Source organism: Salmo trutta, chromosome 15 (assembly GCF_901001165.1).
Source record: "Salmo trutta chromosome 15, fSalTru1.1, whole genome shotgun sequence".
In the NCBI taxonomy this organism is placed as follows: domain Eukaryota; kingdom Metazoa; phylum Chordata; class Actinopteri; order Salmoniformes; family Salmonidae; genus Salmo; species Salmo trutta.
Window position 1 is genome coordinate 16,494,788 of NC_042971.1, and position 26,422 is coordinate 16,521,209.

The 26,422-nt window shown below is 42.8% G+C and overlaps 1 protein-coding gene across 1 annotated transcript in view; it reads right to left on the reverse strand.

Moving 5' to 3' along the window:
- Positions 1-19,625, reverse strand: part of LOC115148555 (follistatin-related protein 4) — a 224,332-nt gene extending 204,707 nt beyond the window's left edge. The window contains exons 1-2 of the mRNA XM_029690540.1: positions 19,407-19,625; positions 11,983-12,127 (exon numbers count right to left, since the gene is read on the reverse strand). Coding sequence (XP_029546400.1) covers positions 11,983-12,126 — 144 coding nt within the window. The 5' untranslated portion in view covers position 12,127; positions 19,407-19,625. The remainder of the gene's footprint in view (positions 1-11,982; positions 12,128-19,406) is intronic.
- Between the last annotated feature and the right edge of the window lie 6,797 nt (positions 19,626-26,422).

Below are 26,422 nucleotides of genomic sequence, written 5' to 3' on the forward strand. Positions count from 1 at the left end.
TAGTTCAAACATGCATAATCTATGAGCAGAATTACTGTCTTACTTCAATTAGCCACGACATCCCTGGTTTGAAAGTTACTTTTCTGGAAGCTGTACTGCGCCATTTTCCCTTAATATTCCCCCACGTGGACCAGTACCCTAACAATTCAAGTTCTAGCCAATGAGCTTCAGCCCCTCGCCATTTGAGAGACAGCTAGCAAGATGCACACACAGCAGAGAGAGAGAGAGAGAGACAGCAATGACGTTGCACACGTATTGGACACACAGTTGAAGTCGGAAGTTTACATACACTTAGGTTGGAGTAATTAAAACTTGTTTTTCAACCGCTCCACAAATTTCTTGATAACAAACTATGGTTTTGGCAAGTCGGTTAAGACATCTACTTTACAGACAGATTATTTCACTTATAATTCACTGTATCACAATTCCAGTGGGTCAGAAGTTTACATACACTAAGTTGACTGTGCCTTTAAACAGCTTGGAGAATTCCAGAAAATTATGTAATGGCTTTAGAAGCTTCTGATAGGCTAATTTACATCATTTTAGTCAATTTGAGGTGTACCTGTGGACGTATTTCAAGGCCTACCTTGCTTGATATCATGGAAAAAAACAAAATAAATCAGCCAAGACCTCAGAAAAAAATTATATACCTCCACAAGTCTGTTCATCCTTGGGAGCAATTTCCAAATGCCTGAAGGTACCACGTTCATCTGTACAAACAATAGTACGCAAGTATAAACATCATGGGAGCACGCAGCCGTCATACCGCTCAGGAAGGAGACGCGTTCTGTCTCCTGGAGATGAATGTACTTTGGTGTGAAAAGTGCAAATCAATCCCAGAACAATAGCAAAGGACCTTGTGGAGGTGCTGGAGGAAACAGGTACAAAAGTTACTATATCCACAGTAAAACGAGTCCTTTATCGACATAACCTGAAAGACCGCTCAGCAAGGAAGAAGCCACTGCTCCAAACCGCCATAAAAAACTGGTGCACCTCACAAAATAGATGGCATTATGAGGAGGAAAATTTTGTGGATATTTTGAAGCAACATCTCCAGACATCAGTCAGGAAGTTAAAGCATGGTCACAAATGGGTCTTCCAAATGGGCAATGACCCCAAGCATACTTCCACAGTTGTATCAAAAGGGCTTAAGGACAACAAATTCAAGGTATTGGAGTGGCCATCACAAAGCCCTGACCTCAATCCCATAGAAAATTTGTGGGCAGAACTGAAAAAGCGTTTGCGAGCAAGGAGGCCTACAAACCTGACTCAGTTACACCAGCTCTGTCAGTGGGGATGGGCCAAAATTCACCCAACTTATTCTGGGAATCGTGTGGAAGGCAACCCGAAACGTTTGATCCAAGTTAAACAATTTAAAGGCAATGCTACCAAATACTAATTGAGTATGTCAACTTCTGACCCACTGGGAATGTGATAAAATAAATAAAAGCTGAAATAAATCATTCTCTCTACTATTATTCTGACATTTCACATTCTTAAAATAAAGTGGTGATCCTAACTGACCTAAGACAAGGATTAAGTGTCAGGAATTGTGAAAAACTGAGTTTAAATAAATGTATTTGGCTAAGGTGTATGTAAACTTCCGACTTCAACTGTATGTGACGTGGTTGACAATCTTCGGGGACCACGTTTTTCTTATTTTTCTAGATCTTTAGTCTGCAGCATTCAAACATCCGGAGCTTCCCGAAGCTTCTGCACATGAGTATATTCTTTACTTTACACACAGACAACAGGCGAATGGTGCTTGTTTAACAAAGTTAGGTCAAAGATGAATCAGTGTCTGCAAGATTACATAATCATCAGAGTATTCTACATAACCAAACAAATTATAATAGCATAGTATAACATTACTTTAAGACAAAAAGTAATGTAAAACACACCAGAAGAAATTCACTTTCTTTAGCTGAAAGACGAAGACCAGAGCTTACCCAAGATGTTTCACAACGACTTAAGTATGTTATATTTAGGCTTGAAGTGACAAATCAAGCTGCCCAGTGTGAAAACAGTGTATTTTCCTATGATATGACATACAAATTATTTTCAGCCTACGTTTCATTTCAGGGCTGTTTAAAAAATTATTTTTATCACCCACCAGCATGGCATTGTTAATTAATGAGAAACAGCTGCAAAGCTATTCCTCTTCGTGACTGAGATGAGCCAAGCGGCCTTGTGTCCACTTGACTGTCTGAGCCATGGAGAAAATCAAAATAGGGGGTGCAAACTTGTGTTTTTGCACCTTCACTTTTAATTACCTGAATATTATCATAATCCATTGGATATTTAATACATTTTCACTTATTTTTGAGCTAGTCTGTATTAAAATAATATCTGACCATTTTATGAATGGCATAAGTGCGTGATATGATAGCGTTTTGCAGGATGAATGGTTTTTATCACAACATTCTTGCTTTATTACACGCTCCACTGCTTTGATTGGTGTAACGTTAGCAAGAAACCACAAGTGTCTATTCAGATAATGAAAAGGCACCCGTGAAAGAAACTTCAAGGAATTCATAGTTACATGTCATTTGTGGCGCGCATGATCATGAGCAAAGTCATTGTAGCCTATCATTTCACTTCCCCTGTGGCTTCCCCTGTGGCTCAGTTGGTAGAGCATGGTGTTTGCAACGCCAAGGTTGTGGGTTCGTTTCCCACGGGTGGCCAGTACGGAGGAAAAATAAAAATGTATGAAAATGTATGCATTCACTACTGTAAGTCGCTCTGGATAAGAGCGTCTGCTAAATGACAAATGTAAATGTAAATGTAAGGAGCACGGGCTGATTTGACTTTGCTGTACTGCCAAAGCCTGCCAGCAGCTTTATGGAAGATGACACAACTTTGGAGATAACAACGGATGGCAAAGTCAAAGATAGGCCAGTGGTTTCCATCTGTGGTTTAGTTTTCCCTAAATCAATGCTAATAACAAATCCAGAACCAGCAAAACAGCAAGCTGGCTAATCTTTTGAATACTCTCTGGTAAAGAAAATAACCATCAATAACAGGCAACATTAGCTAAGATAAGGTTAGCATGCTAACTAGGTACACTGACAGCTGTCAGTGCCCTATTTGTTGATGTTTATCAACTCCATATGGAAATTCCCACACTCAATTCATATGTATAAGTAGCCTTTGTCATTCTTCAGAGGTGGAACCTAAATGAGCATTTTCTTTCTAGGACAGGAAATGACATTGAAATAGTGGCGGTAACTAGGCTTGGGCGGTATACCATACACCGGGGTATTTGGAAATAGCCACGGGACATTTTTTCAATACCGTCAATATCGTTGAAACTATTTCTTTGAAGTTTTTTTTTTTTACACATTTGAATATTTGTAGGTACTTTTTAAATAAATACTTGCAGTCAACTTGTGCAATACGTTAGGGAGATAAAGATTGTGTTCTTAATTTCACCTGTCATATAAGCTTCAGAATGAAAAATGAACAGTAGTCCCCGTCACGTGGTGTTTGTTTACAAGCACACAACAATGAGAGACCGGAGCCTTGTGTGTCACTCACTGTTGTGCAGCACACGCCAGATGATCTAGCTAGTTACATTATTTAATTCACAACTAAATGTTTGCCAGCTAGATATAATAGCTATTAAGTTAACTGTCTAAAATGTGCTAAATGCTCTCAAATTGGATTTGGTTTGCTAATTTAGTAGCTAGTTAGCCATCTAGCTACCTAAAGCGTTAGCTTCTTCCAAAATCAAGTTTCACTTACTAACAGCAGATAATCCCCTCCTGGATGAAGAGCCATGCTGTCTAATATTTGTTTTGTGCATGCAGCAAACAGCGAGTATCATTTGTTGTTACTTGTATAACTTTGTCTGTCCTACAAATAGTTCAGGTCAGAGACCGTATAAAACTTTCGCAATCCGCTCATTAGCATTTTGTTAGCATTCTCTATGGGATTTTACATGTATTTGCTAGCATTGCTAACTTTCAGATTACAGAGGCCCAGTGGGGTTTAAAAATACTACCCCTTGTGTTCATGTCGTTATTAGCGAATATCCCAGTATGGCACAAGGTCTATATGAAGGTACAGTATGACAATCTGGATACCGTAGCATAGCCTACCTGTGTATTTCTCCTAGTGGCGCATGCTGTTGAGTTTTGGACACATGAGAGAAGAATGTGGTGGTGTTTTTGTCTTACAAAAATGTTATACTTGGCTATTATATTCTGTTATGTTATGTAGAATACTATGATCATTATGTGATCCTGCAGACATTGATTCAGCTTTGATATAACTTTATTAAATGAGCACCATGACTGTTTGCCTGAGTAGCCTGTTCTCTGCACATAGAGAATACACATGCAGAACGTGATCCGCACATGAGCATAAGCTTCGGGATGTGCAGTGGACTTTAGTGCATCACGAAAAAAGTTGGATCCGCAGCTACTCTATAAACTAAATAGTACACTTTTTCTAGTGTTTGCAAGTATGTCCACATTGTGTTTAAATGGAAGACCTACAAACAATGATTTGCATTAACAAGCAAAAATGCCTATTTGTATGATTTTATCTTACAGGTTCAGCAGTGTAGTTAGCTCTACTGGTGAGCAGGTGTTAGTAATGTGGATTGATGTCATAATGGCGCTGGAGGGGATGGCCACCATTTTACAGACTCTTGCTATTTTATGCGCTGATCCTAAACATTTTTGGACGTAATGTTTCGGCCATCATTTCATATGATCGGAAAGAGCTTTTTTCTGGACATCAAAACAGCGATTACTAACCTCGATTTGGATGAGGACTTCTATTTCAACAAATCGGAGGCGAAGGACATAATGCCTTTCCCAGACCAGGCCCAAATCCCCGTCACTCGGAGGAGGAAAAGGCGTGGATAGGAGTGGATAAGTTGCCATTACCCTCCGTTCTATTGGCGAACATGCAATCACTGGAAAACAAACTGGATGAGCTCTGATCAAGACTATCTTATCAACGTGATCTGATGAACTGTAATATCCTATGATTCACCAAGTTGTGGCTGAACAAGGACATGGATAATATAAATGTAGCTGTTTTTTTCTATACATCGGCAGGACAGAACATCTGCATCCGGTAAGCAGAGGGGATGTGGGGTGTGGGGGTGGTTGTCTGTTTGTCTGTTTGTCAAAAACAGTTGGTGCGATCTCTAACCAGTCGTCTTGACGTGAACCAGTCGCCTTGATGCCTTGATGACTAGAGCCAGCAAGTTGATTGTACACCTTCGGAACGTGAACTTTCTCAGAAAGCTTTGAGGATCCGTAGCCTTGATGTCTCTCTGCTGTTGGTTTTGCTCTGATAGTCCCTTTGCGTAGAGCCTTTCTGCAGTCAATGACCAAAAGCAAATGTGTGGACTGTTATTAATATTTTCATAATTTAATTACCTCAACCCAATTGAAATGGTTTGGGATGAGTCGGACCGCAGAGTGAAGGAAAAGCAGCCAACAAGTGCTCAGCATGTGTGTGAACTCCTTCAAGACTGTTGGAAAAGCATTCCAGGTGAAGCTGGTTGAGAGAATGCCAAGAGTGTGCAAAGCTGTCATCAAGGCAAAGGGTGGCTATTTGAAGAATCTGTTTAACACTCTTTTGGTTACTACATGATTCCATATGTGTTATTTCATAGTTTTGATGTCTTCACTATTATTCCACAATGTAAAGAATATAGTACAAAACAAGAAAACCCTTGAATGAGTAGGTGTTTTAAAACTTTTGACCGGTAGTGTATGTCAAACAGTTTTGTTATTGTTCAGTCTTCTGTGATGTATATAAAGTGTAGTATTGGGATGCAAACTCAAAATTGAATACATTTCAACTCTATATCTGACATGTTGAAACTAAAACTCTGTTTAAAACGGGTGGATTCAGAAGTTCTCACCTTTACCCAAACAGTTCCTACAACATGACACGAGCATCAAGTAAATCTGCCTTTTCCTTGACTGAGAGGCTGGACAAGTTGAGCCTCAGGGCTCTCTACCCACCACCACAAGGCTCATGCTATCCAAGTCTGTGCCCAAACAGCTTCTACTTTTAAAAATCCACCTTTCCAGAAATAAGTCTCTCACTGTTGCCGCTTGTTATAGACCCACCTCAGCCCGTAGCTGTGCCCTAGACACCATATGTGAAGTGATTGCCCCGCATTTATCTTCAGAGTTTGTACTGTTCGGTGACCTAAACTGGGATATGCTTAACACTCCGGCCGTTCTACAATCTAAGACAAATGCCCTTAATCTCACACAAATGATCAATGAACCTACCAGGTACAACCCTAAATCCGTAAACACGGGCACCCTCAATAGATATCATCCTGACAAACATGCCCTCTAAATACACCTCTGCTGTCTTCAGCCAGGATCTCAGCGATCACTGCCTCATTGCCTGCGTCTGTAATGGGTCCGCGGTCAAACGACCACCCCTTATCACTGTCAAACGCTCCCTAAAACACTTCAGCGAGCAGGCCTTACTAACCGACCTGCTCCGGGAATCCTGGAAGGATATCGACCTAATCCCGTCAGTAAAGGAGGCCTGGTTATTCTTCAAAAGTGCCTTCTTCGCCATCTTAAATAAGCATGCCCCTTTCAAAAAATGTTGAACTAAGAACAGATATAGCCCTTGGTTCACTCCAGACCTGACTGCCCTTGACCAGCACAAAAACATCCTGTGGCGTACTGCATTAGCATCGAATATCCCCCGCGATATGCAACTTTTCAGGGAAGTTAGGAACCAATATACACAGTCAGTTAAGAAAGCAAAGGTTAGCTTTTTCAAACAGAAATTTGCATCCTGCAGCACAAATTCCCAAAAGTTTTGGGACAATGTAAAGTCCATGGAGAATAAGAGCAACTCCTCCCAGCTGCCCACTGCACTGAGGCTAGGAAACACAGTAACCACAGTGTCATAAATCTACAATAATCGAGAATTTCAATAAGCATTTTTCTACGGCTGGCCATGCTTTCCACCTGGCTACCACTACCCCAGCCAACAGCTCTGCACCCCCCATAGCAACTTGCCCAAGCCCACCCCCCGCTTCTCCTTCACCCAAATCCAGACAGCTGATGTTCTAAAAGAGCTGCAAAATCTGGACCCCTACAAATCAGCAGGGCTAGACAATCTGGACCCCCTCTTTCTAAAACGATCCGCCGCAATTGTTGCAACCCCTATTACTAGCCTGTTCAACCTCTCTTTCATATAGTCTGAGATCCTAAAAGATTGGAAAGCTTCCGCGGTCACCCCCCTCTTCAAAGGGGGAGACACCCTAGACCCAAACTGTTACAGACCTATATCTATCCTGCCCTGCCTTTCTAAAGTCATCAAAAGCCAAGTTAACAAACAGATCACCAACCATTTCGAATCCCCCAGTACCTTCTCCGCTATGCAATCTGGTTTCCAAGCTGGTCATGGGTGCCCTTCAGCCACGCTCAAGGTAATAAATTATATCATAACCGCCATCGACAAAAGACATTACTGTGCAGCCGTCTTCATCGACCTGTCAATCATCGTATTCTTATCGGCAGACTCAACAGCCTTGGTTTCTCAACTGACTACCTCGCCTGGTTCACCAACTACTTCTCAGATAGAGTTCAGTGTGTCAAATTTCAGTGTGTCAAACCAGTCAGTATCTGGTGTGACCAGCATTTGCCTCATGCAGCGCGACACATCTCCTTCGCATAGAATTGATTGTTGATTGTGGCCTGTGGAATATTGTCCCACTTCTCTTCAATGGCTGTGTGAAGTTGCTGGATATTGGCGGGAACTGAAACATTCTGTCATACACGTCGATCCAGAGCATCCCAAACATGCTCATGGTCGACATGTCTGGTGAGTATGCAGGCCATGGAAGAAATGGCACATTTTCACCTACCAGGAATTGTTTACAGATCCTTGCAACATGGGGCTGTGCATTATCATGCTGAAACATGAGGTGATGGCTGCGGATGAATGGCACCACAATGAGCCTCAGGGTGTCGTCATGGTATCTCTGTGAATTCAATTTGCCATCAATAAAAGGCACTTGTTTTCATTGTCTGTAGCATATGCCTGCCCATACCATAACCCCACCGCCAACATGGGGGACTCTGTTCACAATGGTGACATCTGCAAAGCGCTCGCCCACACAACGCCATCTGCCAGGTACAGATGAAACCGGGATTCATCCATGAAGAGCACACTTCTCCAGCGTGCCACTGGCCATCGAAGGTGAGCTTTTGCCCACTGAAATCTGTTACAATGCCAAACTGCTGTCAGGTCAAGACCCCGGTGAGGACGATGAGCACTCAGATGAGCTTCCCTGAGACGGTTTCTGACAGTTTGTGCAGAAATTCTTTGGTTGTGCAAACCCACAGTTTCATCAGCTGTCCGGCTGGCTGATCTTCAACGATACCGTAGGTGAAAAAGACGGATGTGGAGGTCCTGTACTGGGGTGGTTATTCGTGGTCTGCGGTTGTGAGGCTGGTTGGACATACTGCCAAAGTCTATAAAACAGAGTTGGAGGCGGCTTAGGATACAGAAATTAACATTAAATTCTCTTGCAACAGCTACTGACAGGAGTATATAATCGAGCACGCAGCCATGACAAACATTGTCAACAGAAGGGCCTTACTGAAGAATGCAGTGACTTTCAACGTAGCACCATCATAAGATGCCACCTTACCAACAGGTCAGTTCTTCAAATTTCTGCCCTGCTAGAGCTGCCCCGGTCACCAGCACGTGCTGTTATTGTGAAGTAGAAATGTCTAGGAGCAACAACGGCTCAGTCGTGAAGTAATAAGACACACAAGCCCACAGAACGGGACCACCGAGTGCTGAAGTGTGCTGCATGTAAAAATCCTCTGTCCTCGGTTGCCACACTCACTACTGAGTTCCAAACGGTCTTTGGAAGCAACGTCAGCACAAGAACTGTTTGTCTGGAGCTTCATTAAATGGGTTTCCATTGCCGAGCAGCCACACACAAGCCTAAGATGACCATGCGCAATGCCAAACGTCGGCTGGAGTGGTGTAAAGTTCGCCGCCGTTGGAGCAGTGGAAACGCATTCTCTGGAGTGATGAATCACGCTTCACCCCCTGGCTGTCCGACGGACAAATCTGGGTTTGGCGGATGTCAGGAGAACGTTACCTGCCCGAATGCATAGTGCCAACTGTACAGTTTGGTGGAGGAGGAATAATGGTCTGGGGCTGTTTTTCATGGTTAGGGCTAGGCCCCTTAGTTCCAGTGAAGGGAAATCTTAAAGCTACAGCATACAATGACATTCTAAACAATTCTGTGCTTCCAACTTTGTGGCAACAGTTTTGGGAAGGCCCTTTCCTGTTTCAGCATGAAAAGAGTGGAGGCTGTTATATCAGCAAAGGGGTGACCAACTCCATATTAATCCCCATGATTTTGGAATGAGATGTTCGACAAGCGGGTGTCCACATACATTTGGTCATGTACTGTATATTGGCCTCTTCTGTATGGTATGTATGTCTGAGAAGCAACAAAGTGCATATCATCATCTGTAAGTACTCCATGCAGATACAACTGGGGATCTCAAAATAGAGATGTCTTAGTGAATTCCCTGTAGGTCTCATGGCTTGATGTCTTGACTATAAGCTTGAGTGGGTTAAAAAAATGAGTTGCACTGTAGACTGCATCTGTATCATGCTAATCTCAAACATCACTGTTTCCCAAATTCACCCTCTCTCTTATCCATCCTAATCTTTCCCGTGTACCCTAAATACCGTCTCAATCATATTTCCTTTTTTTCCATACTCTCCTCAGTCTTATTGTTTATTCTTGTCCCCCTCTCTGTGGAGTGAATCATGATTATAATCCAAAAGGTAAAATTTGAATTTGATTCTGAGATATGGCTTTGTGAGCTGCGAGGCTGTTATGAGGCCACATGAGAGAGAGGGCAGCTGATGCCTTATGGCTGACCTTACCAGAGCCAGGTGGCCTGATGGCCTAGCATGGTGGCTCTTCTCCAGTCGCCCCAGGTGCTGTGACTGCACCAGGACAATGGAGGCTCTGCCTGGGATTTGTCAGCTCATTATTTACCCAACAATTACCTAAAGATGGCCCTAAGGAAACTGTACATCTATCTCTATCTCAGTCTTTCAAGTTTAATTTCAGGACTGCCAGTCAGAGTTGTTTCAGTGTCATATGTTTGCTTACATTTAGCATCGTTTCTGGTGTATTCTGGCCGGGGAGGCTTCATTTTATTCACTTTTTCATTCCTGAAGGCTCCTGCTCTGTTGCATATTGATGCAGTCTAATCCACCACCACCATCACCCCAGGGATGACTTTAAACTCCTATGCCAATTGACCGCTTTTGAGTTCCCATTTCCTGGGATAGATGGGGATGCCAGGGAATGTGTTGTTTGCATTGAGGGATATAAGAGGACAGAGCAGAACCGCCTGAGCGGTGACATTCCTCTGCTGGCTTCCAACTTGGCACGGTGGCACCCCACAGGCCAGCCAGGCCAACTGCAAGAGCAGACTAGGGGAGATACAGCATGCTTATTTTCACAAAGATTTGGGAGACAGGTGGGGGGGGGGGGGGCGACACAATGTTTCCTAGATGCTCTGTGGGACAACTGATTCTGGGTTTGGGGGAGGTAGGGCTTGTAATGATTACACCTGTGTGATTAATGTGCAAATCTACAATAGAACTTCACACATCTCTACCAATAGCTCTGTTCATGCATCACAACCAGACACTGTCACTTCTCCTTTGGAGGTTCAATCCAGACCAGCATGAAAAATGAAAATTGGGGGAGACTGCTGGGAGGAAGCTAATGGGATTTAGGGCTGGCTCATAGATATAATGTCAACCCATACCAGAGAAGTGATTGTCAGGCAAATGTGTGTACATGCAAAATATTCTGAACAAAATTTGAAAGAGACAAATGATAGCATGACAAAAGAGAGTCCTTCTGATTTTTTGTGCTGGGTAATTGATTAACACACTCTCTGCAGCCAAACTGAGCCTCCTCTACTCGGTGGAGAGAGAGACAGGGAAGATGTATGACGCCTGTGATTGCAAGGTAACTAAGCAATCCTCTGTCAAGACCACCTGCATAAGGAGACAAACACTCAAATGCCCATGTTGAGCAGGGAGAGTATTTCAATTCAATTGCACAACAATTGTGCTATGTACAGGTAACTGCCAAAAATAATGGAAGCACTTCAGTAAATGAGGGACACAAAGTATATTGAAAGCAGGTTCTTCCACACAGGTGTGGATCCTGAGTTAATTAAGCAATTAACCTCCCATCATGCTTAGGGGTCATTTATAAAAATGCTGGGAAGGCCATTATTTTGGCTACCATTGCTTTGCCCCCATAGGATGACAATGCCCCCATCAACAGGGCACGAGTGGTCACTGAATGGTTTGATGAGCATGAAAACAATGTAAACCATATGCCATGGCCGTCTCAGTCACCAGATCTCAACCCAATTGAACACTTATGGGAGATTCTGGAGTGGTGGCTGAGACAACGTCTTCCACCACCATTACCCAACTCCAAGCCATGGAATTTCTTCTGGAAGAATGGCGTTGCATCCCTCCAATAGAGTTCCAGACACTTGTAGAATCTATGCCAAGGTGCATTGCAGCTGTTCTGGCGGCTCTGGAAGTTCGTCGTGGCCCAACGCCCTATTAAGACACTTTATGTTGGTGTTTCCTATATTTAAGCAGTTACCTGTATATATTGATATAAGCTTTATTATGCAAAGCATACAATACTTTCTGGGGAGCTGGGGTGAAAGAGAGAGGAAGAGGAGGAGAGTCAGATGCGAAGATAAAGGGGCTTCTAAAGACAGGCAGAGAGAAGAGTAACAGACACAGACAGAGAGATTTATTCAGAGGGACAGGCAGACAGAGCGTGGTTGAGGGTGATAGAGATGTTCGAAAGAGACAGAGAGAGAAAGAGGGTGACAGAGAGAGTGACAGAAAGAGACAGGGATACACAGAGAGAGACGCATACGGTATGTTTACCCTTGTCTGTGGTCCCTGGGAGGTGTTCTCTGCTGTGTTTGCTGTGTCCATGCTCCTGCTCCCTTCAGCCAGCCAGCAGACAGAGGCAAAGGTTCCAAGCAGGACAGGAAGTGCCCAAACACACAGCCAACCCATCAGTTTCATCCTGTCAGGAAAAAGAGCATGACAACAAATGTCACACCGCCGCACCTGACTGACTGACTACTGCCCCTCACACACAGCATAGAACAGTGCAGCAATTTACAGCACAGCACAGTACAGTACAGAAAGGGGACAATATAGCACTGTACAATGCAGTACATCATAGCACAGTACAGCAGTATAGCACAGTACAGCACTATAGCACAGTACAGCAGTATAGTGCAGTACAACAGTGCAGAGCAGGTCCCTCTTTCACGGGCTGATAACTTAGAATCGCATCACTCATTAATCTGGATAAAAGGCACTAACTCAGAGCTCAGAGGAGCCCTCTGCTTAATTGGCTGGTAATGTGACTCTCCAAACAGTCATAGTCCTGTGAAAAAAAGATCTAGTTGCTTTGAGTGTTTTGAGTGATTTTCTCTGTGGTAGCTGGATGGTTGAGGATTTTGCAGAGCAAAGTGTATTCATTCAGGGTGATACAGGGTTGCATTGTAGAGTGACTCATCGATGTGTGGGCAGTTTCTGTATAAACAGTGTTTCCTGCAACCATAGGCCTATAATGTGTAAACACATTGAGGCTGTAGAGCGTGGACAGGCTCCAGCGTTGATGGGTTCTGGGAGAGGAGAGGAGAGCTTGCCCTTGTGAAATGAATCAACAAAAGAGATCTGCCAGTCAGTTTGTTAATGTGCTGCTGCGCTGACATCGGCTCCCCCAGAGATGATTGTAAAATGAAGAAGTCATTCATCACGAGAACAAACTTTGGGGGAAAGTAATTATTATTCAAGCAGCATTGTTTAGAATACCTCAAAATGCTCAAAAGGATATAAAAGTTATTGATATTTGACAAAACAACATTTCAACAAGTATTTGTATGCTTGACCTGGATTAGGGTAAGACACAAACAAGAATCAAAGTCCTTGACAGCCCCAGTTTGCTACTCTACAATTCTCACTGTTAGAAACGAAGCATGACTGTACACTGATCACAGGCATCGCCATCATGTTGTATTTTGGGTGTACCTCCAGTACACTCAGGGTCAGTGGGTCCCTCCTCATTGCAAAACAGCCACTAGCCTACCTCTACCTCTGCTGCTGCCTGCTCTGTTTTGATGTGTCCTGGTGAATATCTCCCCTGACAACAGTACGGACATGCAGCCCCAGAGGGCTTCCTATGCCAACTGATCCTGTCCACAGGCGGCAGATCATCTGCTACATTCACAGGCTCCTGTCATCATCGCTTCCTATTTCTTCCCGCCGGACGGCCGCCTCACTAGCTCGCGTGCAGCTACAGTGGTCAGAACCACCAACCAAGCAACAGAACATATGCAGACAATCAGGCAGTCTTAAGCAGTGCCGCAGCACTCTGGCATAATTATAAATGGCAAAGGCCTCTTGCAACAGTTAGTCTTCTTTCAGCGCCTTCCACCCTGCAAAGCACTTAAACAGGGGGTGGTCCAAAGAGAAAAATAACATCTGTGACCATAGTGGTGCATGTCTGCTGCCCCAATGCAAGCGAGAAGGGCTTTTTTTTTGTAATAAAAACCCAGAGGCTAGCGGAGGAGAAATATTGCCAGTCTGACGCTGCAGCAGCTTCAGAAAGCACCTTTAATGAAAGATGTCTTTATAGCACAGAGCAGGGCCACCAAGGGGATTGCCTCCCTGTCTTGTTTTTCGAATGCTTGGATGGCTTGTACATTTGCTTTGTGTTTCTGTGGGTCACAGCAGCAGATACATGGGGAGAGCAGGGGAATCAAACTGCCCGTCAACAGGAGGCACGGGGGGGGATTCATTTTTTACCCTCTATTGTACTGACACCGGCTTCACAGAATCAATTCTTCAAGGAATTTTATATGACAAAGTAACGTGATAAATCTCCACCATTTTGAAGTGTATCTAAGGTGGACGTATACAGCCTGTGGTGCACCAGGGAGATAAGGTTATGAACTGCTATTTAAACTAATGTAAAGGTTTAATATGCCAGTCACCTAAAACTGAGACTGACAGCAAACTGCCTCCACTAGCCTCTTGAGTTTTTTGTGTTCATAACAAAACCCTTTGATATTGCCAACCAACTTTTGTTGACAAGATTAGCAATCTTAGGCATGACATGCAAACGACAAACACAGAGCTTTGATAGTCATGCATATTGGACCAAATAATGAAAGACAAGCACTATAGTTTTGAGTTCCGCAAAGTTGGTGTGGAAGAGGTACATTTATTATTTGATTTTTCTATCTATAAATAAGTACCAGCCACCTGATACTGACAACCTGGATGGTAAATTGCTGAGGTTGGTAGCGGAATACATTGCAACTCCTGTTTGCCACATCTTCAATTTAAGCCGAGAAGACGGTGTGTGTCCTCAGGCCTGGAGGGAGGCAAAGCTCATTCCGCTGTGCAAGAATAGCAAAGCACCCATTAACGGTTTAAACAGCCGAGCAATCATCCTGTTACCAGTGCTTAGCAAACTTTTTGAAAAGAAAATTGTTTAAACAAATACAATGTTATTTTACAGAAAACAAATTGGAAATTGACTTTCAGCATGCTTATAGGGAAGGGCGCTCAATATGCTCGGCACTGACACAAATTATTGATAATTGGCTGAAAGAAATTCATAATAAGAATATTATGGGAGCTTTTTTGCTTGACTTCAGAGCAGCTTTTGATATCACTTAAACCATGTAGGTGATATGGATATACATCCTCTGCCTTATCATGGATTGAGAGTCATCTAATAGAACACAGAGGGTTTTCTTTAATGGAAGCCTCTCTAACGCAAATTCGGTTGAGTGTGGTGTACCGCAGAGCAGCCGGCTTGGGACATTATTGTTTTCTGTTTTTACGAATGACCTTCCACTGACCTTAAATAAAGCCTGTGTGTCTATGTACGCTGACGACTCATCAGTATACACGTTGGCTATGACAGTAAAATAATTAACTGACACCCTTAACATAGAGCTCCAGTCAGTTTTAGAATGTGTAACTAGGAATAGGCTGGTGTTAAATATCTCAAAAACTAAACCCCATCTAGATCTATTACTGAATTATGTGGCAGTTGAGCAAGTTGAGGAGACTAAACTGCTGTGTATAACCCTAGAACGCAAGCTGTTGTGGTCAAAACATATAGACTCAATGGGGGCTAAAATGAGAAGAGGTCTGTCAATCATAAGGTGTTGCTCTGCTTTCTTGACATCCCCTACAGGCCCTAGTTGTGTGGTCATGTGAGGCAAGGAAGTACATAGGCAAATTGCAGTTGGTCCGGAACAGAGCAGCACATATTGTGCTTAGATGCACACGGAGGGCTCAATTTAGGGACTGACTGCATCACTAATGCTCTTTGTGCAAGGTGATGAAGGTACCGAACTGTTCAAGCAGTTGGCACATAGTTCGGACACTCATCGGTACCACACAAGACATGCAACCAGAGGTCTCTTCACAGTCCTCAGGTCCAGAACAGAGGCTGGGAAATGCATAGTGCTAAATAGAGCCATGACTTCATGGAACTATCTGCCACCCCAGGTAACTCAAGCTAGTAATAAAACCAGATAAAGGGCTGTGACTGGTATATTGGCCATATATCACAAACCCAGAGGTGCCTTATTGCTATTATAAACTGGTTACCAACGTAATTAAATATTTTGTCATACCCGTGGTATACGGTCTGATATACCATGGCTGTCAGCCAATAGGCATTCAGGGCTCGAACCACCCAGTTCATAATAATCATTTGGTGGGTGCTTATATTTGTCCTATGTGTTTTTTGCATATCCCAACTCCCGCTGAGACACCCTCGGAGAGTGGGGTCACGTCCAGGGTCAACCATTATCAACGGTAACCCTGTAGCAATTCAAGTTAAGTTCCTTGCTCAAGGGCACATCTACACATTTTTTTCACCTTGTCGGCTTGGGGGTTCACACCAGCGACCTTTCAGTTACTGGCCCAATGCTCTTACCGCTAGGCTGACTGCCTCCCTAACGGAGACTTCTCTCTGCCAGAACCCCTATGACTGTATGCCGACAGGATTTAAACAACAGCTCTCAAAGTTGTATTGTTTTATTACTCAATATGCTGACTGAGAGATAACATTTACAGCAACACAAAAACTCATCACAGTTTTGAATGGATAAAACTCTTAACCAACACTAAAAGTCTGGTGAGAATATCTTTGCAAATTCTCCAAGTAACTCCATTTTCACATCTAACAGCACACAGATAACGACTAACGACACACTTGCTTTCCAACACAATTTGAGAGTTTCAATAGGAACTAGGATCCTCAGAAGCTAGCGAATAGCCTTTCTGGGAGACCTCACTATTAATTATTGTCTGATACTTTCTCTTCTCCCCGCTCCATCTCTATAGAAAAGAGTCTCAGAGATCTACGGCCCAGTAAATAATAAGACAGAGGTTAATACCATAGAAGACACCTGTCCTCTCTGCTGATATTGCCCTTCCTTTTGACAAGATTCTGGGACCAGTTCTGTAGCCTAAGGGTGTTAAAGCTCACATAAACCTTGTCAGCTAGTGGGAGACACACGCCGTGACTTGTTCATGCCAGAGAATAAGAAAAAAAACAAAGAAGCAGATGAAAGGATATATGTCGGGAGTAAAGCAATAGCATACTACCGGGTGGTCTTGTCTTGCAGATCAAGTTGTGATCGTCTGAGAGTCGGAGGACTTTCTGATATCCTGAAACGTATGTCCCTCTCTCTCTAATACATAGATATTGAAGCAACCCATCACAACTCCCTTACTCGGCTCTCCTCAGTATTAGGCTGATTCTGTGATTCAGAATCTAAACAGTATAGGCGATGCACTGAGCTCAAGCCATTGGCTCCAAATGTGATACAGCAGAAAAGATCATTCCAAAAGTTCAACGAAAGTGATCAGAATTTCAAGTGACCAGCCATTCACCATACATTGGACGTAGTGCGCTTAGGGATTTATGTGAGTAATATTGGTCTCTGTTCTGTTTGGTGTCTTACTTATTAAATCCATAAAGTAATAAGAGTTACCAGTCTCATTATGTTATAGCTTTCAATACAATGTCATACAGTAGCTAAGACATTAACGTATTAAATCATTGTTAATAACGGCATTTCATAAGTTAAGTAAACAAGTCATGGTAGTTCTGCTAGTGCAGCGGTGGCCCGTGAGTCATGCTCATTGTTACTCTCCGGTTTGTATATCGGTGCGTGAGTCAATATATTAGTAATATGAATGCATAATACAAACACATTTATTGCACATTAGCCAGGACCAATGTGACTTGAATTATACATCAAGCAAATATTTATGTTTAGCACTTGAGCCTTAATTAAATATGTTCCACTTCGTAAATTAAATTATTCAGGTCAAATGTTTTGCTATAATTTTACTTTTCAACTGAGAGACAGTAGCATTAACCTAAATCTATTGGATAATGACATTGATTGCATATTGACATTATCATGCTGATTACAATGGCAATCAAGTTAAGTAAATCCGTTTCAGCTCCAGCAGAATAGCAATTGCAAATAGCAAAGATAAGTGCCGCCACATTTGCATTCAAAAGGTACTCGCACTAATTGTGTGTAAATCTGTCAAAGTGCTAGCAACAACAGGGTACTACAAGAGCAGTGAACGGAAACAATGACTTTGTCAAAAACAAATCCTAAAAAAGAATTGCAACTCTAAACTGTAACATCCACTCCCCACGTCAGCTTCTCAACGTGCTACCAACCATGATCAATGACAGAGCAGCAACCCTACTATTGCTATTTCTATCTCTAATCAAAGGCCCCCACTCCCTCTGCAGAACTTTAACACAAATATAATGGCCCACCTATTCCCCACTGGGATAAGAGAAGCCCTTTGAGGAAATCAGGGCGATAAAAGTATCTCTATGGAGTAAATGCCTGAAAACGAACTTAGCTTCAACTCCAACCATGGTGTTGGAGGAGAGGAATTTGACAGTGCATGAGTCACCATATCATATTTGCCATAGAACTGCAACGGCAATAATCTGTGGGACACGGAACAATAATGTTTCTCAGTTAATACGTTATTGACAGGAATAGATTTTCAGGTGCAACAAACGTCAGCGAGTCACCTGGTAGTGCAGTTAAAGTTGTTCTGTAGACTATGGATGATGAGAATAAAGATAAAAGTATGGTTAAAAATAGATATGCTAAACCATAGCCATCATCCCCCTTGCACGTTTTCTTCCCACGGTTTATGCACGGACTGAAAGAAGCCCATAGGAGTGAACGGACTTTTTTTCAGCACCACGGACAGCTCTATTGTTAACGCTATAAAGTGCGCAAAAGTCATTCCAACACACCATACACGCTGGTGCACACCGTTTTCTCACAGCTGTCCAACTTCTCGCACAAGCTACTGGGTAACTGTAAAATGACAATGGTTTTGGATAGTGTACAGAATGTATGGCCACATGGATTTGACGCTGCCTCGGTACACCTTTAAAAGTAAGACCCAGTGCAATCGTCCCTCGTTACGTTTTCCCTGTACAATCATTTTACTATAGGCCTACATGTTTCATGAGGCACCTCAAATTTAACACAAATGCATTAGGGCTGAAGACTGTTTCAGGGGAGTCCCCCGTGCCCTGCCAAGGAGGCACACTATAGGGATCGAGGATGCCTAATTGTGGCTGATATCATTTTACTAGTGCTATGCTGACCACATCCAGAGCATCCCAACAGAATTCAGTGACAGGGGAAAAGGGTGCTAGTAACCTTTCTCGGCCGGGAATATGTTTCTGTTAAACGGTGTCAAGGTATATAAGATATGTCTCGATAGCCTACATTAACTAATAAGCCCTTAAGAAAGCCGCTGGAGTAAGCGTATATCCGACATACTATAAGAATATAGCTTGGTAACATATAGCCTAGTCAACCTAAAACTAACGTATTATTAACTATAAAAGCTGAGGTGTCGGGGAAGAATAGTCTACCTCAACATGTATAAATGTATAGTAGGCTACCATTACTGTAATTGACATCACACCGATGTGTTGATACTTACATTAAAATGGTTTAAACCTAATTTTGCGACAGTACATTTATGAGTAGCCTGTACTGCATAATGAATGCATCTTTTTTTTCAATTATTCAGAAAACTGATTACAATTTCCAGTCGCATTTGTCTTCATTCATTAGTACTCTTACTCAATCACCCGCAGATATTACAAAACACCCAGATAAAATGCAACCTACAATGCATGACTAAACAACTAAAAAGTATTGTCCATTTCTTCCCTTCAAGCACAATTGCCTACTTACCAGTCGTATTCCACTAGTGATGAAAACAGAAATATGCCGGCAAAAATACCACCACAGGTGTATGATTCAGTTTAGGTGTCCAAACACTTTCTTAGTTCCAGCCTCCGCCCGGTTGCAGATTCGTCTCGTGTGCGACGGGCTTTATTGAATTAGGCTCGCGAATAAGCATGCGTTGGATGTTCCCACTTCTAGCAGCGGCGCTCCATTCTCCAAGCTCTGAGTGGCTCTCACTACTGGCTTGCCCTATTTCAACGGCTTCAGTCTACACTTCTTTTGACGTCACTAGCTGCATACACATATCTGCAGATTCTGCGCCATGAGCGACACCTGTGCCCACGTTTACGTGGCATGTTTGACCTGTGAACCTTGACCAGGCAGGTAGCCACCGAAATTGAACATGGTTGTTACCTAAATTAGGCAGGATTATTCGCCAAGGGATGATGATATGCCAACTCTTACAATTAATGATGATGCCATCGTAAGAAATGATATCTATCAGTGTTAAAGTTACCAATATGTTCATCTACTCAATATCAGCAGTCTAGCGACATTAACTTTTTTTCATTCGCTTGGCAAACAGTACTGGCATGGCATTGAATTGGCAGACATGCACTGTCATTGATATGACATGATGTTTCCTTCACCTTGTCATAGCAGTGCCAAATCTGTCACAACACACAGATCCTTATATAACTACTGCATTAATGTCTAATCAACATCAGGGTACTGCGTTTCAAACGCTATTAGAAACAGCGCGTTCATAAAGTATTCAGATCTCTTCCCTTTTCCACATTTTGTTATGTTACAGCCTTATTGTAAATCGATTAAATACATGTTTTCCTCATCAACCTACACACAATATCGCATAATGACAAAGCGAAAAAGTGTTTTATAAATGTTTGCAAATGTATGATTGTTTTTTTTAAATACCTTATTTACATAAGTATTCAGACCCTTTGCTATGAGACTCAAAATTGAGCTCTTCTGCATCCTGTTTCCATTGATCATCCTTGAGATGTTTCTACAACTTGATGGTGAATTCAATTGATTGGACATGATTTGGAAAGACACACACCTGTCGATATAAGGTCCCACAGTTGACAGTGCAAGTCAGAGCACAGATCTTGGGTAGGGTACCAAAAAATGTCTGCAGCATTGAAGTTCCCCAAGGACACAATGGCCTCCATCATTCTTAAATGGAACAAGTTTTGAACCACCAAGACTCTTCCTAGAGCTGGCCACCCGGCCAAACTGAGCAATCGAGGGAGAAGGGCCTTGGTCAGGGAGGTAACCAAGTACCCGATGGTCACTCTGACAGAGCTCCAGAGTTCCTCTGTGGAGATTGAAGAAACTTCCAGAAGGACAACCATCTCTGCAGCACTCCACCAATCAGGCCTTTATGGTAGAGTGGCTAGATGGAAGCCACTCCTCAGTAAAAGGCACATGACAGCCCGCATGGAGTTTGCCAAAAGGCACCTAAAGGACTCAGACCATGAGAAACCAGATTCTCTGGTCTGATGAAACCAAGATTGAACCCTTTGGCCTGAATGCCAAGTGTCACATCTGGAGGAAATCTGGCACCATCCCTACGGTGAAGCATGGTGGCAGCATCAAGCTGTGGGGATGTTTTTCAGCAGCAAGGACTGGGAGACTAGTCAGGATCGAGGGAAAGATGAACGGAGCAAAGTACAGAGAGATCCTTGATGAAAATCTGCTCCAGAGAGCTCAGGACCTCTAACTGGTGCGAAGGTTCACCTTCCAACAGGACAACGACCCTAAGCATAGAGCCAAGACATTGCTGAGGTGGCTTCGGAACAATTCTCTGAATGTGCTTGAGTGGCCCAGCCAGATTCCGGACTTGAACCTGATCAAACATCTCTGAAGCGACCTGCAAATAGCTGTGCAGGGACGGTCCCCATCAAACCTGACAGAGCTTGAGAATATCTGCGGAGAAGAATGGGAGAAACACCCCATAAAATACAGGTGTGCCAAGCTTGTAGCGTCATACCCAAGAAGACTCAAGACTGGTATCGCTGCCAATGGTGCTTCAATAAAGTACTGAATAAATGGTCTGAATACTTATGTAGATGTTACATTTTAGATTTTTATTTTGTATACATTTGCAAACATTTCTAAAAACATAATTTTGCTTTGTCATTATGGGGTATTGTGTGTCGAATGATGAGGGGGAAAAACAATTGAATCCATTTTAGGGTAAGGTTTCAGAATGCACTGTATAGTAACAAAATAAAATAACAATAATGAGGCTATATACAAGGAGTACCGGTGTCATGTCTTCCCAGCATGAAATAGCTCCCAATCGTTCTGATTTTGTTGTGATTGTGACGTCATGTTGTAAAATTTCTCAGAGCGTGAAAATGTTTTCATTTCAATAATTGCACGCACATCTCTTTGTGTGAATGTCTGAGCACGTGTGAATGTCTCTCACACCCTCCCTTGCCCTTGATTTAGCTAGCTAGCATAATTAGCTGTCAGTTGTTCGAGATGGCTTGTTCTCAGAGCTGTGCAGTTTTAGCTTGTTTGTATAACTAAATAAACTAATATAAAAGCTAGGTTTTTGTCAAAGTATAAACAACTGTTTCACATCTCCACTACTTACTTTTGATAACCAAATATATTGAGCTAGCTATCTGCCATTCCGTGCATCACATGACAGACTACACTCCCTAGCTAGCACAAGTTGCTAGCTTATAACCTTACCCACCATCTCTCACATTACCCAAAGCCAACAGTACCGTGGTAGCCTCTCTGCTGGAGCAATCTTTGAGTGGAAAGTAAATGGCAGCACTGCTAATAAATGCAATGCTAATTCGTGGGAAAGCCAAATCTCCTATCAACACCACTAACAAAGATTTATATAACTTACTGGTACTGCAATTTCTCAAAAATAATCTGTTCTTGCTGTCATTTGTCAATTCGGTGGGCTCTAATGTCGTAATGTGGAACTGAAGACTCGACTGTGTTGCGTGTGTGTCTCTCAAGTTTGTCGCCAGAATATTGCCAAAGAGAAAGCAAGTCCTTGATGTAAGTTAAGGCCATCTGCTTAATTAGTAGGTTGATAACAGAAATTGACAGTCCAAGACTTGAGTGAACAGATTTTATTTCAGGGTATGAGGGGAAGAGACATTACAGGCTATCCAAAAGAAAACTATCATCCTCCCCCTGGCAGATATCAGACCAAAAGCATTAGATGTAAAACCTGCAGAAACAAGTCACATGATCGGCTGTCTTATAGCAGGTGTTTGACACTTTAATAAAAGGCAAATAAAATGAGTAGATATGATTGAGATGCTGACCAACAAAAATAAACTTGTACATTTCTGTATACGTCCAACTATTTGGGTAATATAATGAGGAAGGCCAATTCTGAACTGTTGACATAAACAATCAATTGGGCAAAATACCAATTAGCAAAAAAATATCAGAATTGGGCTGCCTGTGTAAACTCAGCATATGTGGCTTCCTCAACCCTCCCTGAAGAAGGTGCTGAAATGTAGGTTATTCTTTCCATTAAATCAGGGGTGTCAAACTGATGCCATGAAGGGCCTAGTGCACGTGTCGTGTCAAACTCATTCCACGGAGGGCCGAGTGTCTGCAGGTTTGATGAATTAAGGTCACTAATTAGTACGGAACTCCCCTCACCTGGTTGTCTAGGTCTCAATTGAAGGGAAAAACCAAAAACCTGTAGACTGCAGGTTTTAGTTGTTCCTTTCAACTAAGACCTAGACAACCAGGTGAGGGGAGTTCCTTACTAATTAGTGACCTTAATTCCTCAATCAAGTACACTACATGACCAAAAGTATGTGGACACCTGCTCATCGAACATCTCATTCCAAAATCATGGGCATTCATTTGGAGTTGGTCCCCCCTTTGCTGCTATGACAGCCTCCACTCTGCTGGGAAGGCTTTCTACTAGACGTTGGAACATCACTGCGGGGACTTGCTTCCATTCAGCCACAAGAGCATTAGTGAGGTCGAGCTCTGATTTTGGCCGATTAGGCCTGGCTCGCAGTCGGTGTTCCAATTCATCCCAAAGGTGTTCGATGGGGTTGAGATCAGGGCTCTGTGCAGGCCAGTCAAGTTCTTCAACACCGTTCTCAACAAACTATTGCTGTATGGACCTCGCTTTGTGCACGGGAGCATTGTTATACTGAAACAGGAAAGGGCCTTCACCAAACTGTTGCCACAACATTGGAAGCACAGAATCATCTAGAATGACATTGTATGCTGTAGCGTTAAGATTTCCCTTTACTGGAACTAAGAGGCCCTGCCCGAACCATGAAAAACAGCCCCAGACCAGTATTCCTCCTCCACCAAACTTCATAGTTGGCACTACGCATTCAGGCAGGTAGCGTTCTCCTGGCATCCGCAAAACCCAGATGGCGAATCGTGATTTATCACTCCAGAGAATATGTTTCCACTGCTCCAGATTCCAATGGCAGCAAGCTTTACAACACTCCAGTCGATGGCATTGCGCATGGTGATCTTAGGGTTGTGTGAGGCTGCTCGGCCATGGAAACCAATTTCATGAAGCTCCAGACGAACAGTTCTTGTGCTGACGTTGCGTCCAGAGGCAGGTTGGAACTCGGTAGTGAGTGTTGCAACCGAGGATAGCGGATTTTTACGTACTACGCACTTCATCACTCGGTGGTCCCATTCTGTGAGCTTGTGTGGCATAACACTTCGGGGCTGAGCAGTTGTTTCTCTTAGACGTTTCCACTTCACAATAACAGCACTTACAGTTGATCGGGGAAGCTCTAGCAGGTCAGAAATCCGAATGCAGAAGTCGGGGCATTCATACTTCTTGCAATTCACGAAGCGGCGCAGCGCCTTTGTGAAGGAAGTTATCAAGGAAGTGTTAATACATGGTGCACGAGGGGAGATGTTTGCGTTAGACATTACATTAATTACTACACTTGTAATGCATTTGTATAATCACATCCTTGGTCTCCGTTTGTGATACTAGCTCTGTTTCTGCTTCTAGCTGGGCAAACCTTGTGACTATATATGGATCAGCTGAGCTGAAAAAGAAAAAGTGACCAACATAGCACTTACATGGTTATGATTAGAAAGTGTTAGACTTGTCATGACCAATGTTTGACATCAGTGACAGTAAGACTATGTACATCGTTTGCAAACTCCCCTACACAGTCAGTGATGATGTTGTCCACAAGTCCAAAATCAAGAAGTTTGGCTATTGACTATTGAAGCGATCTCTGTTCCCTATTTGCCCTCCAAGGGTTCTGCAATTACCCAATTGCTGAAGAGATCAGTCATGGTTAGGGCATACTGGTTGCCAGCCGCGGGTTCTCTTCTCAAAAGGGCCTATGAGATCGATGCCCAGGATAGACCATTTATTTAAGCCTTTAATTTCCATGCACCTTACGTGTGGAATGATCTACAATACACTTTAAAATTTGAGGAATTGGTGCCTCTAGGGCATTTCAGATGTTTTATTACAAAAACAATGTCTGTTTTTGATGCTTTTTTTGCTTTTTGTGTATTGTTGTGTATAATAATGTGTATTTTATCATGTATATGAATTTGTAGTTTAATGTGTTTATTGTATTTTATTGTGTAATGTGGTGCTATAGGAATAGGTACTCCGGGGCCCCAACAGTGGCAGTCCAGCCCTGATGATCTGATCCTAGATCTGTGGTTAGGGGCAATCACAGACCACTTCCATCTCAGGCTAACCTCCTCACATTTGCCGATCTCTTTTTAAATCTCACTTCCTTTTTCCTTCTCACTTTCCCTCAATTAACCATTGTCTTTAAAACGGGGAGAGACAAAGCATGACGCAATTACCTATCCTTACAAGATACCAGAATGGGGCCTCCATCAAAATTGCATACAGCTCTGAAATATTTATGCTCAATGTAACATTTATCAAGAAAAGAAAGAACTTTATTAGCAGTGCAAGCCTTTTGATTCCATGGACTGCTGCAGGCTGGATAAGAAGAGAGGGACACCGTAAGGAGAGAGACACAGAGAGGAATAGAAGGACAAGGGAGGGAGAAACAGAGAGACAAGGGAGAGAGATCCAGAGAGAGAGAGAGAGAGAGAGGGCGAGAAAGAGAAAAAGAGATGGGGGAAAAAGAAAGGGAGAGGGAGGGAGGGAGAGAGTGGGTGAAAGGGAGGGAGGGAGAGAGAAAGGGACAGTGTATTGCATTTGTAAATAGATAATCAGGGAAGATATTTGAACCAGTACACAGTTATATCTGATTGGAGGGGAGTTAGCTAGCCTGGCTGACACTACATTTACAACAGCCTCTTGTCCAGACCAGTGTGTCACATGGCCTGGACAGGAGGCCGTTGTAAATGCAGTATTCGCCGAGCTGACACATTGATTGGTTCTCTCAAATGTTGTTGTTTTATTCCTGGGGGTTTAGACCTCTCGTCGTTTGGATTTGAAAAACCAATAGTTGTAATGGAAGGAGGCTGTATGTAGCTGTGAGTGAGGAACACACAGAGGAGAAGCAACCAGTAAAAGCACAGCTCCCTTCATTATCGACGCATTGTGCCGACAATATCAAAACAGCCTTTCCAGATTCTGAATTCATGAGGACTTCAAGTTATGTGTAGGCCAACCTAGGAGTTAGCGCCCCTTGCTTGGGATTTTCATATGGATTTGCAGACTTGCATGATTAGAATCAGTGCTTACAGCCTTCCATTGCCTGAAACAACTCAACAAAACAGACACTGTAGATACTGTAAAGCACAAAATGATTGTTTCAGATGTACAACGTCGATGATGATAGAACAAATGTTTTTTCTAGAAGGTGAAAAACAGTATCAAGGAGTCTGTGTTGACCATATTCTTATCTAGGAAGTTCCAGTGGGCATATTTCGATGACTACTATTTGGCAGTGGAATTAAATCACACCTATCCTTCATTTACACGGCATCATTTGATGATGCATTGAATATAAATCGTTTAACCCTTGGTAGGTAAATGGGGGTTTAGTGCTCAAACGACTGGAATGGAGATGCTA